Source organism: Mesocricetus auratus, unplaced genomic scaffold (genome assembly GCF_017639785.1).
Source record: "Mesocricetus auratus isolate SY011 unplaced genomic scaffold, BCM_Maur_2.0 Super-Scaffold_100004, whole genome shotgun sequence".
NCBI classification, from domain to species: Eukaryota; Metazoa; Chordata; class Mammalia; order Rodentia; family Cricetidae; genus Mesocricetus; species Mesocricetus auratus.
In genome coordinates, this window is record NW_024429189.1 from 58,080,938 (window position 1) to 58,098,237 (window position 17,300).

The 17,300-nt window shown below is 38.8% G+C and overlaps 2 protein-coding genes across 3 annotated transcripts; both read right to left on the reverse strand.

Moving 5' to 3' along the window:
• Positions 1 to 2,159: 2,159 nt before the first annotated feature.
• LOC121140204 (olfactory receptor 142-like) lies at positions 2,160 to 3,083 on the reverse strand. The gene has a single exon (XM_040744924.1). It carries the CDS (start codon positions 3,081 to 3,083, stop codon positions 2,160 to 2,162), a length of 924 nt encoding a protein of 307 aa, XP_040600858.1.
• A 9,480-nt stretch (positions 3,084 to 12,563) lies between these two features.
• Positions 12,564 to 16,730, reverse strand: LOC101828326 (olfactory receptor 142). Of its 2 annotated transcripts, XM_013120496.1 has the most exons (2): positions 15,838 to 16,730; positions 12,564 to 12,579 (listed from the first exon to the last, which is right to left on the reverse strand). In XM_013120496.1, the coding sequence occupies exons 1-2, from the start codon at positions 16,728 to 16,730 to the stop codon at positions 12,564 to 12,566; spliced, it is 909 nt and encodes a 302-aa protein (XP_012975950.1). The 2 variants fall into 2 exon arrangements, with proteins under 2 accessions (XP_012975950.1, XP_005065022.1); XM_005064965.2 differs by lacking the exon at positions 12,564 to 12,579 and having other exon boundaries at positions 15,813 to 16,730.
• Between the last annotated feature and the right edge of the window lie 570 nt (positions 16,731 to 17,300).

A 17,300-nucleotide genomic window follows, 5' to 3' on the forward strand; every position in this document is an offset into this window, starting at 1 on the left:
TCTCCTTTTGTTGTCTTATTTATCTAGCTAGAACGTCAAGTACAATATTGAAGAGATATGGATAGAATGGACAGTCTTGTCTTGTTCCTGATTTTAGAGGAATTGTTTTGAGTTTCTCTCAATTTAATTTGATGTTAGCTGTTGGTTTATTGTATATAGCTTTTATTATGTTCAGGTATGTTCCTGTTATCCTTGATCTTTCTAGGATCTTTATCATGAAGGGGTGCTGGATTTTGTCAAATGCTTTTTCAGCATCTAGTGAGGTGATTATATGGTTTTTCTTTCGCAGTTCGTTTATACGGTGGATTACATTAATAGTTTTTCTAATGTTGAACCATCCCTGCATTCCTGGGATGAAGCCTACTTGATCATGGTGGATGATTTTTCTTATGTGTTCTTGAATCCGGTTTGCTAGTATTTTATTGAGTATTTTTGCATTGATGTTTGTTGGCTTCAACGGACGCTGTAACGATACGCGACACACAATTACTGAAAGTAACGCTAAGTATTTTATGTAGAAAATTACTCACAAGTTACCAAACCCAGAGAAGCCCAGCAGATCTCAGCTAGCGACTGGACCGGAAGCCGAACTCCAGGAAAAGAGAGCGAGACTTCCTGTGTGCTGTCTTTTATGCCTTCCCCCGTAACGCCCCTAGCCATGCCCAAAAGTGGGCCTGGCTAGTGACGTAGTTCCGCCTACGTACGTATACGTCTTTACGTCCAGCCGTATACGTCTTTAGTCCTGCCTAAAGTGGGTGTGGTTAGCGGTGTGGTAAACCGCCCTTTTATTACCTCATCTGTATGCGCCTCTAGTAAGTCACATGTTTAATGGCGGCATAGACTTAGTAAGTCACATGTTTAATGGCGGCATCAGACTTCCTCCTACAATGTTCATGAGGGAAACTGGTCTATAGTTCTCTTTCTTAGTTGTGTCTTTGTGTGGCTTGGGTATCAAGGTAATTATAGCCTCCTAAAAAGAGTTTGGCAGTGAGTTTCCTACTTCTATTGCGTGGAATGCTTTGAGGAATATTGGAATTAGCTCTTCTTTGAATGTCTGGTAGAATTCTGCAGGCATAGACTCTTTTATCTCCCTTCACTGAAAAAATAGCAGGAGCCATTAGAAGAAATAGCTCTGCCATGGTCAAATACAATAATGGAACAGAGATGTGAATTAGAAATAGCAGGCTCTTTCTTTCATTCTTCAAGTTAAGACAGCAAGAATTTCTAATATCCTGTATTGTTAACATCTCATAAGGCTGAAAATCTTTTCCTTTGTGTGAAAATATTTTATCTCCTAATACATAGGTAGAATGGTGTCCCTTTGATATTATTTTTGAGAAAGCCTCCAAGACAGTCTTTGGTACAAGTATAACACAAGAATTTAAACTGTCTCACTTGGTGGCTGAAATCAGATGTTCTGCAATACAAAAACCCAACATATCGTCGGGAATAGAAAAGTCCCTGGGTGAATTTCCCAACGACATGCAATCCACATTCCAAAAAGACAGGTTGATAACTTCATCACTACATACTCCCTCGTAATACATCTGATTGATTTCCTTTTTAATGAAATATAGGTTATTAATAAACAGGTGGAATGAAAGGAAAAGGTAGAAGTAATTTGTATCTTCATGCAGATAGATAGGAAGAATAATTCCAAATGTTTTATGACACAGTAAGGTAGCCACAAGTGGTAAATATTTCAAAATAGCTACAAGAATTAATGTTGAGTGTTCTCAACTAAAAGAAATGCTACCTTGTGAAATAACAATAAGCCTGCCACTATAAAATGATTGTTATACATTGTGTGAAAATATTAAAATATACTTTACCCTATATTATGAATTATTACCATGTCTCAAAGAAAGACAAGCGTATTTCTAAATGTTCTTTGCAGTTGCACTTGCTTTGAGCCTTCAAATTTCTCAGACCCGTGAGTAACTTTCAGAACCCAGGAAACCATGCAGCCAATCAAATTCAGCATGTCAGTGAAACTACCTGACCTCTGTCCTTGGAGTGTTTGGTTACTAAGAGGGGTATAGCAGTAGAAGAATGATGCTTTTCTTATTGCTCTTATATTTGAATATGGACCAAAACAGAAAAGTCCATATCTACAACAGACTAATTTTTTAAATCTTTCCCATCGTTTATTGCTCCTTTCACTCTGTCTCTGAGTTCTTTTTGCCCCACAACTTCTTCATGGCGTTTTTCACCTCTGCATTTCTCAGTGTGTAAATGATGGGATTCAGCATGGGAGTGATGGCCGTGTAGAACACAGCCACAAGTTTGTCTTCAGTAAATGTAGAGGAGGGTCTCAGATAAAGGAAGGCAGCAGGTCCAAAGAACAAGATGACGACTGTAATGTGAGAGGCACAGGTGGAGAGGGCCTTGCGCCTCCCCTCTGCAGAATGGTTCCTCAAGTTGACAAGGATGGTGACATAGGAGGACACCAAGATCAGGAGAGAGATTATAGACATCAAACCACTGTTGGCCATCACAATAACACCCTCCATAAAGGTGTCAGAGCAGGCAAGCTTAAATAATGGCTGGAGGTCACAGAAGTAATGATCAATCACATGGGGACCACAGAAGGGCAATGGGATGGTGATGAGGATCTGGATTGTGGAGTGAACGAGGCCCCCCAGCCAGGAACCAGCCACCAGCATGTGACACACTTGATGACTCATGATGTTCATGTAATGAAGAGGTTTGCAGATGGCCACATAGCGGTCATAGGCCATCACCACAAGCAAAAAGGTCTCAGTAACCCCCAAGAAATGGAAGAAGAATATCTGAGCCAGACAGCCCTTCAGGGAGATGGTTTTAACTTTAGCAAGTAAATCACTGATGAACTTAGGGACAACAGTAGAGGAGTAACAGATCTCCACCAGGGACAAAGAGCTGAGGAAGATATACATGGGAGAACGCAGAGTCTTACTGATGCTGACTGTCACAACAATGAGGCCATTGCCCAGCACTGTGGCCAGGTACACAGGGAGGAACAGGACAAAGCACACCTTCTGTACCTCTGGATCCTGGAAAAGGCCAGTGATGATGATTTCAGTCACATTTGCCCTGGCCATGACTTCCTTTCAAGAGTAATGAACAGTCAGGGACTGTCCTGAAATAAAACACTGTAGCATCAGTTTACGCCATTTATAGGATATCAGAAAAAGCAAACCACTTACTAATAATTACTATAACCAAAATGTATTGATTCAGAATCAAACATGGCACTCTTAACATTTTAGGATTCACGATTCACTTAGGCTTATCACTGGAAAACAGAAACCCAGAAAAATGATTCCCTGCCCATAACTACACAGAAAGATGTCAATGCTAGGTCCACAAACAGTACCTTTTGAAACACTGATATTAATAACAACACATGAATTTGGGAATCCATTCAAGTTAAAAACCTACTTTACTGTACTTTGGGGAATTTTCTTCTTGGGGATTCTCTTGGCATACTTTTTCCCCCTCTATTCATTGGTTCTTTCTTCTGTGTCTCAAGAAGTATCCATTTTCTGTTGCATCAATATAATAATGCATGTGAAAATATGTCTCACCACTAATCAAGTAAGTTCCCATAAAATATAAAAAGAAACATGCATTTAAAAAATCAATCAAAACCTTTTTCTTTGAAAAGTGATTAGCAAATGAAAGATAGTAAGTATTAGTGTGAAAGTTATAGTTAGCCTCATATTCAGTTCTAAACATGAAGACTAGTACAACAACTCTAGAGAACAAACTCCTATCAAAGGTACTTCCATTAGAGAATTGCAAGGAAAGGCTCACCCTACAGAAGTATTGGAGGCAATCCAATCTGGAATTGCTTTAAGGACTCTCACAAATTTCACATTCAAGAGCACCATCTTGATATCCTTATTTCAGGCAAAGTCACAGTATTTACATATTGTAAATCATCAAACATAACAAATCAGATTTGTTTTTTATTAAGAAGTGCCATTTGTTAGGCTAAGAAAGAAATCAGAGAAACATCACCCTTTACAATTGCCACAAACAACATAAAATACCTTGGGGTAATACTAACAAAACAAGTGAAAGACCTGTATAACAAGAATGTTGAGTCTTTAAAGACACAAATTAAAGAAGATACAGAAAATGGAAAGATCTCCCATGCTCTTGAATAGGTAGGATCAATGTATTAAAAATGGCAATCTTGCCAAAAGTAATCTACAGATTCAGTGCAATCCCCATCAAAATCCCAACACAATTCTTCACAGACCTTGAGAAAAAACAATACTCCACTTTATATGGGAAAACAAAATACCCAGGATAGCTAAAACAACCCTATACAATAAAGGAAATTCCAGAGGCATCACCATCCCTGACTTCAAGCTCTATTATAGGGCTATAGTCCTAAAAACAGCTTGGTATTATAGGCACAAAAGTAGATAGGTAGATCAATGGAATTGAAAACCCTTATATGGATCCACACAACTATGCACACCTAATTTTTTACAAAGAAGATAAAATAATACAAAGGAAAAAAGAAAGCATCTTCAACAAATGGTGCTGGCATAACTGAATACTTGCATATAGAAGACTACAGATAGATACATATCTATTGCCATGCACAAAACTTAAGTCCAAATGGATCAAAGACCTCAACATAAATCCAGCCACATTGAACCTTTTAGAAGAGAAAGTCGGATGTACCCTCAAACAAATTGGTAAGGAGACTGCTTCCAGAACATAACACCAGTAGCACAGACACTGAGAGCTACAATTAATAAATGAAGCCTCCTGAAACTGAGAAGCTTCTGTAAGGCAAAGGACACAGTCAGCAAGACAAAACGGCAACCCACAGAATGGGAAAAGATATTCACCAACCCCACGTATGATATAGGGCTGATTTCCAAAATATACAAAGAACTTAAGAAGCTAGTCACAAAAACACCAAATAATCCAATTAAAAAGTGAGGTACAGAACTAAATAGAGAATTCTCAATAGAAGAATAAAAAATGGCTGAAAGATACTTAACAAAGTGTTCAACATCCTTAGCCATCAGGAAAATGCAAATCAAAACAACTCTGAGATACCATCTTACTCCTGTCAGAATGACTAAAAACAAAAGCACCAATGACAGTTTATGCTGGAAGGGATGTGGAGAAAGGGTGACACTCCTCTACTGATTGTGGGAGTGCAAACTTATACAGCCTTTTTGGAAATTAGTCAAGAGGCTACCTTAAATGCCATTCTCAGATAATGAGATTGATGATTACTTTATATGACATCCTAGAGCCTTCATTCAGTAGCTGATACAAGCAGAAGCAGACACCCATAGCTATACACTGAACTGAGCTCCTGGAATCCAGTTGCAGAGAGGGAGGAGTGATGAGCAAAGGGGTCAAGACAAGGCTTGAGAAACCCACAGAAATATGTGACCTGAACAAGGGGGAACTTGTGGACCCCAGACTGATAGCTGGGAAACTAGCCTAGGACTGTTCCAGACCCCCTGAAGGTAGATGTCAGTTTGGAGATCTGGGCAATCTATGGGACCTCTGGTAGTGGATCAGTATGTATCCCTAATACACGAATGTACTTGGGGAGCCCACATCACACATAGGGATACTATCTCAGCCTAGACATACCAGGGATGGTCCAGGCCCTGCTTCAAATGATATGACAGACTTTGAAAATCCCCCATGGAAGGCCTCACCCTCTCTGGGGAGCAGTAAGGAGATAGGATAGGGGGTCAGTGGGAGGCAGAGGTGGAGGGGACTGAGAGGAACTAGGATTGACATGTAAAACAAGCTTGTTTATAATTTAAATAAAAAAGAAGTGTCATTTGTAAGGACACATGTTGTAGAGACTATCAGGAGAGATTTTCTTCCCGCATAGAGTAAAAATTCACTGCAACCACACCCTGCTAGAAAACTGAGTGGACTTGGAAGAAGAGAGTAGACAAGCATGGCCCTTACCCACTCCTCTTCTTAAATGAGTATTTCAGATAGTATACTTTTTCCTCAGAGCTCTGTCTCTATGGTTGAGAACATCCAATGCTGTCACACCTGTGTGCATGTGTTGTCCATTCTGGTGAGTAAACTACACAAAAGATACTTGGGCAGGTGTAAGCCACCATCTCTCTTTTCATCATCAATAATAAAAGGCAATGCTTTCTACTCACTCAAGTGCATTCCTTCTGAATTACTGTGGATTTCATGGGGACAGAGATATTAAGTTTCCTGAATACATAGATTGTATGAACTGTTACCACTTTATAACAGGAGTAAGCACTTGTTATTGACCAAAAAGAAGAAAGGAACCAGTCATTCATTAACGGAATCCATGACAAATACTTAAGACAAGAGTTCAAATTAAGTATGACTTCTGTTAGAAATTTTAAGTATATTTACCTAAATAAACACATAACTCTTCTCTGAGCCTAAACACAATTTAATCTTTATCTGTTACAGAAATACAGATAAATTTACTAGAAAAAGTAAGAGACATCGTTTGGAGATAGAATTGTGAAGGTCCACAGTGTTCCAGGCTTCATCCCAAACTCCTTTAGGAATGACCTTTGTTTCTGAAAATCTCTCTCATTCTCTCTCTCTCTCTCTCTCTCTCTCTCTCTCTCTCTCTCTCTCTCTCTCTCTCTCTCTCTCTCTCTCTCTCTCTCTCCTCTCTCTCATCCTTCTCCCTCTCACTGCTCCAATTCACCCATTTGAACTCTCTCTGCCACGGAGATAGTAAGAAATGCCTCCTACTTTGCTTCATAGTAGAACACATGCTAGCATATAGACCATGACTAGGGAAAAATATGAGAGAGCTTGATGTACTTATGTGACTGAACTTGGGGTGAAGTAACAAAACCTCTGCCAATAAAGACCCCAATCTAGTAATCCCCAGATAGTACTTTATAGAATGTATTAATTATAGATGAATTTCAGCATCATCACATTTCATGCTATGAAATTTATACAATAAGAATAGTTAGGAACTTAGTTCATTACTTCTACTCAACCACCACGTTATCTCAAAAATGAATTCTTGTGGCACTAATAAAAAAATTTAACTAGGCCAACATCCTATGTCAGCTGAGGAAGTCAGCATCTTGCCTCTATCACATCACCTACCTTATATCAGAACAGCTATTGTGCTCTTATGCTTTCCTTGGAACAACAACAGCAACAAATGGATTGCATGAACTTAAACAGATTCAATGTACCTCCAAAGCGGCATGATGTCAGGTACCCTGCTGGAACACATCACTACTCAAGGTCTGTTCAGACTTAGGAAAACTGAGCTGGGAGAATAACTGGATTCTTGCCTGAAGCTGATCCTAGAGCAGAAAGATCTGTGAGTTAAAGTCGCCACCCAGGTGATTTCTCACTGAAGCTCATACTCAATTAAACCACTGGTAGGTCCTGAAAAGAATTCATAGAACAATTGTTCTAACTCCCTCTTTTCATACATGAAGTGACATGGGCTAAGAGGGGGGAATTGGATTTCAAAAAACACAGTCTAATTGTTTTCCAGTCACTATCTACTAATCGTTAGTCTTTCAAAAAATACTAGACTATCATTTGTGATGTGAGGTGACTATTGTTACTATAGTTGGCGTTGTCTCCTAGAACATAAGTCAAAAAGATCTTGGCAGCCTTTAAAAACAGAACATAGTAGGCAGAGTCTACTATAAATCACAACGGGGGAAATTCACAGCATCTGTATCTGGATTTTGAAGAAACAAAATCCTTAAGAATAGTAAACTCAGAGTCTCTGGGATCCTGTTTTGAAAATAACTACCCACCCATACAAAGTCCAGGCACTGCAACTGAATGTTCACATACTTGAAATGTTCATAATAAATCAACCCTCCCCTTATAATCAAGGGATCAACTTCCCCATGGGATTTCTTTTCCCTGTGGTAAAACTTGCCAAATAAACCATGACTCGAAGAAAGTTTCAAAATCTATTCCAATTATTTGCTGTCACTTCCATGTTGTTTAGCACACAGTAGAGAGAAAGAACATGAAGTGTTTAAAGCAAGGCCTGCAGGGCCGTTTGACTAAACTTCCCAACTGAAAATCCATCCCAGATGAGTAAGAGAAGAAAAGAAGGCCAGTGGGCCCTTCTGTGATCAGTCCTGGATTCACTATCCATCTACAGCTCTAGCACTCTCCACCTCCCCTTCCCATTCTTCTTTTAGTAAGAGTCCACCTAGCCTATCATTGCTGTACCCTTCAAAAGCCACTGTCTTGTATTGTGTATACTGATTGTTCACAAAAGCATCTGGTGTCTTTGTGGCTCTGTCCCTCAGTCAACAGCAGACGTCCACTCATGGGATATAGCAGGAAGAGAGGTCATTTGGTGATCCATTAATTCATCCACCAATAACAAATATAAGTTGTCAAACTACCTTCTGGATATTTATGTTTATACACACTGTAATGTCTCCCTTGTCCCTCCACCAGTCCCCCCAGCCCCCCACCCAATCTCCACATCATTCCCCAAGGAGGGTGAGGCCCTCCTTGGGGGATCTCTAAAGTCTGTCATTTCATCCAGGGCAGGACCTAGGCCCTTCCCCATGTGTCCAGGCTGAGAGAGCATCCCTCTATTTGGAATGGGCTCCCAAAGATCATTCATAAACCATGGTAAACACTGATCTACTACCCAAGGCCCCAGTGATTTCTGTGGCCTCCTCACTGAGACTATATTCATAAGGTCTGGATCAGTCCCCTGTTGGCCTCTCAGCCATCAGTCTGGGATTCAAGATGTCCCCATTATTCAGTCAGCTGTCTTTGTGGGTTTCACCATCATGGTCTTGACCCCTTTGCTCAGCACTCCTCCATCTCTATCACTAGGCTCCAAGAGTTCAGTTCAGTGTTTAGCTGTGGGTATCTGTCTCTGCTGCCTTCAGTCACTGGATGAAGGTTCTAAGATGCTATATAAGGTAGTCCTCAACCTTACCATCAAGGAGGGGCATTCAATGTAGTCTCTCCACTATTGCTTAGTTTGCCAGTTGGTGTTATCCTTGTAGATCTCTGGAGACCTCACTAGTGTCAGCTCTCTCCTCAAGCCTATAATGACTCAATCTATTACGGTATCTCTCATCCTGCTCTCCTCTATTCTTACCTCGACTCAACCTTCTTGCTCCCCCATAGGGGGAGGGGAGAGGGAGCCAGGAAAATGAGAGGGGGATAAGAGGAGGGGAGAATATTTTTAAGTTTTTGAGAAAACTTGAATCATTTATTTATATCAGCACATAAAACACTTAATCATCTCAGCCTATAATTCTTGATACAAATTATTAGGCATTTCACATTCTGATTTTAACCAAGAAGAAAGTTTTGACTACAGTACATTTCAAATTGGTTTAAACATATTTCAAGTGCTCATTAGCCTGTTGTAGATTGTGTTAGGCATATTAGCCAAAATCAAAATCAAAATTATATTTCTTAAGTTATAGCATAAATAAGAATTATTGAATAAGTACTCAATAGTCAATGTTGGATTCCTGAAATATTAGAAAATACCACTGAACATCACTGAGCAAGTGTCTCTGTGGTAGGATGAAGCATCTTTCAGGTATACACCCAAGAGTAAATTATGCATAAATTGATTCCCATATTCCTGAGGAACCACCAAAATGATTTCAATAGTGGCTATATAAGTTTACACTCCTAGCCCCAACGGTTGAGTGTTCCCCTTACAATACATCCTTGCCAGCATAAGGTGACAGTGAAGAAAGAAAGTGAAGACTATATCAGAAGATGGAAAGATCTTTCATACTTATGGATCAGCAGAATTAACATAGTAACAATGATCATCTTCACCAAAATCAGTCTATAGATCAATGCATTCCCCATCAAAACCCAACAAATTATTTGCAGATCTTAAAAGGAAAAATTTGACCTTCACTTGGAAACACAAAGAAAACCAGGGACAGTTAAAACAATCCAAAACAAATGCAAATCATAACAACTCTGAGATACCATCTCACTCCTGTCAGAATGGCTAAAATCAAAAACACCAATGGCAATTTATGCTGGAGAGGATGTGGTGAAAGGGGGACACTCCTCCATTGCTGGTGGGAGTGCCAACTGGTTCAGCCACTTTGGAAATCAGTATGGAGATTCCTCAGATAAATGGGAATAAACCTACCACAAGACCCAGAAACTCCACTCTTAGGCATATATCCAAAAGATGCCCATTCATACAACAAAGATGTCGGTTCCACTATGTTCATAGCAGCTTTATTTGTAATAGCCAGAACTTGGAAGCAACCTAGATGTCCCTCACCCGAAGAGTGGATAGAGAAAATGTGGTACATCTACACAATGGAGTACTATTCAGCAGAAAAAAATAATGGAATCATGAGATTCGCAGGCAAATGGGTGACACTAGAAGAAATCATCCTGAGTGAGGTAACCCAGTCACAAAAAGAGAAACATGACATGTACTCTCTCATATATGGATTTTAGACATAGATCTGGGGAGTGCCAGCTTACAATCCTATGGCCAGAGAGTCTGGGAAACAGAAACTTCATTTAGTGGCTGATCGAAGAAGAGGCAGACTCCCTTGGTTAAGTACTGAGCTGAACTCAAGAAAGCCAGTAACAGAGAGGGAGGACTGATGATCAAAGGGATTAAGACTGGGCTGGTTTAACCCCCAGAAACAGCTGACCAGACAAAGGTTAACTCTTGAATCCCAGGCATCAGCCTGGGAATCCAGCATGGGACTGATCAAGACCCCCTGAATCTGGGTGTCAATGAGGAGGCCTAGGGAATCTATTGAGCCTTGGGCAGCAGATCAGTACCCATCCCAAGTATACACACGGACTTTGGACTCCCATAGAACAATGTGAGGTGCACTCTCACCCTGAACTCTTGGGGAAGGGTCTAGGCCCTGCCCTATATGAAATGACTATGGACACCCCCATGGAGGGCCTCACCCTCCCTGGGGGAATGAGGGGATAATGGGGGGGTTGGGGGGAGGGCACGGGAGGAGGGGAGGGAATGGGAGAGGGACCTGGAACTGACTTGTGAAGCAACCTCGTTTCTTATCTAAATTTAAACTGGAAAATAAAATATAAAAAAATCCAAAACAATAAAAGAACTGATGGAGGTATTTATTATCCCCAATTTCAAGTGGTACTACAAAGCTATAGCAATAAAAACAGCATGGTATTGGCCAAAAACAGACACACTTGATGATGGAATCAAATTGAGAATCCTGACATAAATCTACATAATGATTTTTAATTTTTAATGAAATTTTGGTAAATATTATCATCTACAAAGATGGTGGAAAAGGGAATCTCATGTCAGGAGCTTTAGCTGATGCCGTGACAAGAATTAAGAGAAATTGAAAATTGAAGGAAAAAAAAAAGAAAGTGACTATCACAATACCCCAGTTGAGAGATTGTGATGACAATGATAAAGATACTAGCAATGAACAATTAGAAAGAGTAAGACTCAAGATATATTCTGAAGGTAAAATTCACAAGATTTAAATAAGTTTTGATTGACAGAAAAAAACAAATCAAGGAAGCAGGCAAGATTGATCAAAGCATGATTGCTTATTCTGCAGCTTTGTATGTTATTTTGTTTAATTTGTTGTTGAATTTTAATAAAGTAAAATGAAATCCATCAAGATGGGACAGTAAGTAAAAGTGCTTGCTTTCAAGAAGGATGACCTGAGTTTGATAGGAGACCTTACTCTGACAATTTATCCTCTGACTTTCATATAAGTGCACATAAACACATACAAGCACACATAACTATATTAAATAGGTGTCTCAGGGTTTCCATTGTTATGATGAAGCACTATGACCAAAGCAGTTGAGGAAGGAAAGGGTTTTTTGGATTTATACTTCTATATCACTGTTCATCACTGAAGGAAGTCAGAACAGGAAACAGCAGAAATCCGGAGTCAGGAGCTGACACAGAGGCCATGGAGGAGTGCTGCTTGCTGGCTTGCTTCTCAGGGCTTGTTCTGCCGGCTTTTCTATAGAACCAAGGATCACATGCCCAGGGATGTAACACCCACAGTGCACTGGGCCCTCCCAGATCAATCTCTAATTAAGAAATCGCCCTACAGGCTTGCCTACAACTGGATCTTGTGGAGGCATTTTCTCAATTGAAGTTCCCTCCTCTCAGATGACTTTAGCTTATGTCAAATTGACATAAAATAACCAGCACGGTAAATAACTAAGTGAAATTTGAAACTTATTTTCTTAGTCTCACATTTGAAGTACTCAGTAGACATTACCAAACTGAACATAAAGAGAATATCTCCATCAGTTATGAACTTTCTATATCTGTACTTGCCAGTTACACCTTATTAGCTTCTTTATTGTATTATATATATATGTATATATATATATATATCCAAACCTATATCTAACAAAGTAAAAGAATATAAAACTCTCTAAATGTTGCATTGTTCCAGTTTTTCATCATGTTCCTTTCCATGCTTTCTTCTTTTGGAGTTTATTTATTTTATTTTGTTTTGTTGGTTGTTTGATATAAGGTCTCATATTGCCTATGTTGGCTTCCAACTTGATTTGGTTTTTTTATTAACTTTCATTTAAATGAAAAACAATCTTATTTTACATATCAGTCCTAGTTCCCTCTCCCTCCTGTCCTACGATTTCCCCACAAACTCCCATCCCATCCCACCCCCATCTACTCCTCAGGAGGGTGGGATGAGGTGGCCAAGTGTTTAAGGTGATGGACTGCCAACTTGATTTGTAATGAGGGTGAATTTGAACTCCTGCCTCCACCTGAGATTGCAGGTATGCACCACTATGCCTAGCTCCAAATTGTCTCTAGAGTGATACTCTAAAAATCAGTCTTTTAAAAACTAGATTTTAAATACTATGACAAAAATAATTGAGATCTCTTGAATGCCAGAAGACTTCAAATGTTTCTGTTAATTAAAGACACATTTTAATATGTATATATAGTTTGGGGTTATTTATTGAAAATGAATTTTGCATACAATGTGCAAAAAGGTTCACCTTCACTCATCTCTTCCCAGATCCTCCCAACCTCTACACCAATCCAACACAAATCTCTCTCTATCATCTGTCTATCAATCTGTCTAAATTTCTGGGTGTTTTGTTTCCAGTAATATTTGAACAAATTCAATACTTTGATCTTAATGAACCTACCAGGTCACATCCCTTAGACAGAGAAGAATACCTTAAGGGTTTTCACAATTCAGATGAACAGTGTCAGCCTGTGAGGTTCCCAACGTCTCAGTGGTTACACATAAAGTTTTCCCATAGTTTTAACTGCATAATCAAAACTTTCACAGGAGTGAAGGATGCTATCACAGCCAGCATCCTAAATATCTTGCCTATTAAAAGCATAAGTTATCAAGAGAAGTGGAAAGTGTTTCTACTCTATTTAGTTCTAGATATAATGTTTTGAAATACATCTTAGCAAAGCATAAAAGCAACCAGCATAAGATATAATTTAGGGGCTATATTATAGGTCAATAATCATTTCATAAATAGCCAACTGAATCCCTAAGATGTACCAAGTTCTGTGCTAAACACATGAAAGGAATTGGAAAACAAAGCATGTCTACCACTATCCCCCCAAATACTCAAACCAGTATGAATAGACTACCAATTTATGTTGGTTTACAAATGGAATAGACTATTCTGAGAAGATTTATATTTGAGAAAGACCAGAGCCAGAGATGTAGTTATTACAAAAAAATAAAACTAACAACCAGAATATTGATATAGTTAATATTTATTGAATACCATATTCTTTTCTGAAAGTTTAGCAGGTGTATTATCTGATTTAGTACCCAAAGTAAGCCTATTTGAGTTTAATCAAGGTATTGATATAATTAAATTTAATTATCAAGAATAGTTGTTCACTGAAGCTAAGGAATATTCACCTCAGGTTGTACCTGACAGGCAATTAGATTGGCCTAATGAATTTCAGAGCCTGAGGAAAAGATGTGGTACCAACACATACATGTTCAAAAAATTCTGTGTGATTTGACATTGTAAGGATTCACACTCAACAAGAGCTTATGGGGCATTAACTATGGGCAGAGTCATAGGAACGACAAGCAGAAAGGAACGGCACACAGTTCTGCACATGACAGCATAAAGCCTAAGAAATGTATATCATATGAATAATCACAATGAAAGTGATGGTGTTTATATCATGTAAGCGTAAAATGGCTGCCAAAAGGAGACCCAACTTTACTCCAGGAGGGAGACCTAGGTTTTAAAAGCAATATAAGATTCTGCCATATGTTAAAGGAAGGTAAATTCATTCCACGTAGAATAAGCAGAATTTATTGCAGGAACATTCATCTATCCTACAGTCATTTCCTGTGGCTGTGATAAAATACCCTGCCAAAAGCAACTTAAGGGAAAAAGGGTTTACACAGTTCACAATTCCAGACTATATTCCATCATTTCAGAGAACACAAGGTAGCAAGAACTTGAAGTGGCTAGTCACATCACATCCGGACACAAGAGCAGAAAGCAATGAATTAATTTGTGCATGATGGATTTTTTGGTTTTTGTTTAACTGTGTTGATGGGAAGCTAAAAATACAGCAGGCTTTTCTACCCTGGCACTGTAACGGCTTTTATAAGGCTTTTATAATTCTTGTCTTAAGATTTACCATTTATAATGGTTGTTTCTTTTGCCAAAGACTTAAAAGTCTCAGAAGAAGAAAAAATAGATGGGACAATTAGTGTTTGGTAAATTAATGTAAGAGGGTGAACAAGGAAAGTTCAGCTTGAAGCTATGACAGGCTGTTTGATGTGGCACTTGGGACTTTTGAGGCTTCTCCCTACTTCTCCACCAACTCCTGCCCCTGTGAGAATCAAGCATCTGCAAATACTGACAAATATCCACAGAGCAACATAAAATCACTGACACAGTGAAAAAACAACCAGTATTCATTATATGCTTATTCATTTACAAAGGTGTGGCTCATGAGTCATAAAAGTTCTAATTTTTAAAAGGACTGATATACCTAAAGGTAAGATATTCATTTCCATTAGCATGCAAAAGTGTACTATTGTACAAATGTAAAACCACATACAGCATGCTCTGCTTCTCTGTGCTTTCAGGTGTCACACTTCCAGCAATCTGTGATTAACCTCAGCCTCACAACATTACATAGGAAGCTTCAGAAATAAGATACATAAGTTATAGTTTTCAAGTGGTTTCACTGCATCCTCCTAAGGACAAGAATCCCCACATTGCCAGTGTTGTCACTGTTTATGCCACTCAATTCTCAGTCACATCCTGTATCAGATCCCCAGCCAGGCATCACAGCTCTTCCATTCCAATAACCCTTATTTACTTCAAAGTGGTCCTAAAGAATAATAATGATACTACAAAGGAGTTGCCAGGGAACAAAACATGGAGGACAGAGCAATTCTGTGCTGTGTGTCAGACACGTGGGACAAAAAGAGAAAAACAAATCAAATAAAACCCTCATCCATATTATCTATTTTCTACTCACTGGGATCGATTAAAATTATGGAAACATGAGATATCTTAAGTAAACATAAACATAACAAGTAATTTCTAGAGAGGAAAAGTTCCTTTGAAATATTGAAAACATAGCTCTAAAATTCAGTGACTTGGCTTCATGATAGCAGATTTTTTAGAACTAAGTATTTAAGGAAAAATTACAGCACAGGGCAAATGACCTAGTAAATTGTGGCATAAATAAATTTTTACCACAACTTGCAGTAGATTTTTTTCTTTTGGAAAAGAAAATTCTACAGGAAAAAAACATTTCAATAAACACACAAAAGACATATTTGTAATTTGTTTGTGGTCCATCAGTTTTCCTTTTGGCTCCAGAACTTCCTTATGGCATTTTTCATCTCTGCATTCCTCAATGTGTAGACAATGGGGTTCAGCATGGGAGTGATGACCGTGTAGAACACAGACACGAGTTTGTCCACAGTGAAGGTAGAGGAAGGTCTCATGTAAATAAAAGCACCAGGCCCAAAGAACAAGATGACCACAGTGATGTGAGAGGCACAGGTAGAGAGGGCCTTGCGCCTCCCCTCTGCAGAATATTTCCTCAAGTTGACCAGGATGATAATGTAAGAGGACATCAAGAATAGGAGAGAGATTATAGAGATTAAACCACTGTTGGCCATCACAATAACACCCTCCATAAAGGTGTCAGAGCAGGCAAGCTTAAATAATGGCTGGAGGTCACAGAAGTAATGATCAATCACATGGGGACCACAGAAGGGCAATGGGATGGTGATGAGGATCTGGATTGTGGAGTGAATGAGGCCCCCCAGCCAGGAACCAGCCACCAGCATGTGACACACTTGATGACTCATGATGTTCATGTAATGAAGAGGTTTGCAGATGGCCACATAGCGGTCATAGGCCATCACCACAAGCAGAATGACTTCAACAACTCCAAGGAAATGAGAGAAAAATATCTGAGCCAGACAGCCCTTCAGAGAGATGGTTTTAACTTTAGCAAGTAAGTCAGTGATGAACTTAGGGACAATGGTAGAAGAGTAACAGATTTCTACCAAGGACAAAGAGCTGAGGAAGATATACATGGGAGAACGCAGAGTCTTACTGATGTTGACTGTCACAACAATCAGGCCATTGCCCAGCACTGTGGCCATGTACACAGGGAGGAACAATACAAAGCACACCTTCTGCATCTCTGCATCCTGGAAAAGGCCACTGAAAATTAACTCAGTTACATTATTTTCATTGGCCATGAAGGCAGCTCAAGGTAGACATCAGATAATATGAAGCCTAGAAAAAGTCATAAATTTTAGCACAAATTAAATTTACTCAAAGTATTCTAGAAAAGACAGTTTTACTTTATACTTATTACTCAATCTTTCATGTAACAGTATATTCCCATACAGCATTAAATGTTAGTACTTTGATAGTTTTAATTCTTTTATTTTAGTTTTCTTTAGCTATTAACAAAAATATAAAAACAGAAAAATGTTTATTTACCATTAATCACATAAAAAATGTAACTCAGAATAAGTCCTTCTAATTTTCAGTCCAGGTATCTTCCTAATTCATCACAAAGTATTCTGAATTTAAGATTTCAAGATATATGATAGGTACATAGATGATAGATGCATAGCTAGATGCATAGATCATGTATTTGTATTATCTTCATTGCATTTAATACAACTTCATTTGAACCATCCCTTTGATACAGGTTTGGCCTAATTCTTCGTGTCCTTCTGTTCATCGGAGAAGTACTACACCTGAAGTATAGACTTGGTAACTCCCAAATAATGTGCAATTATTAGCTCATAGTTCTACAA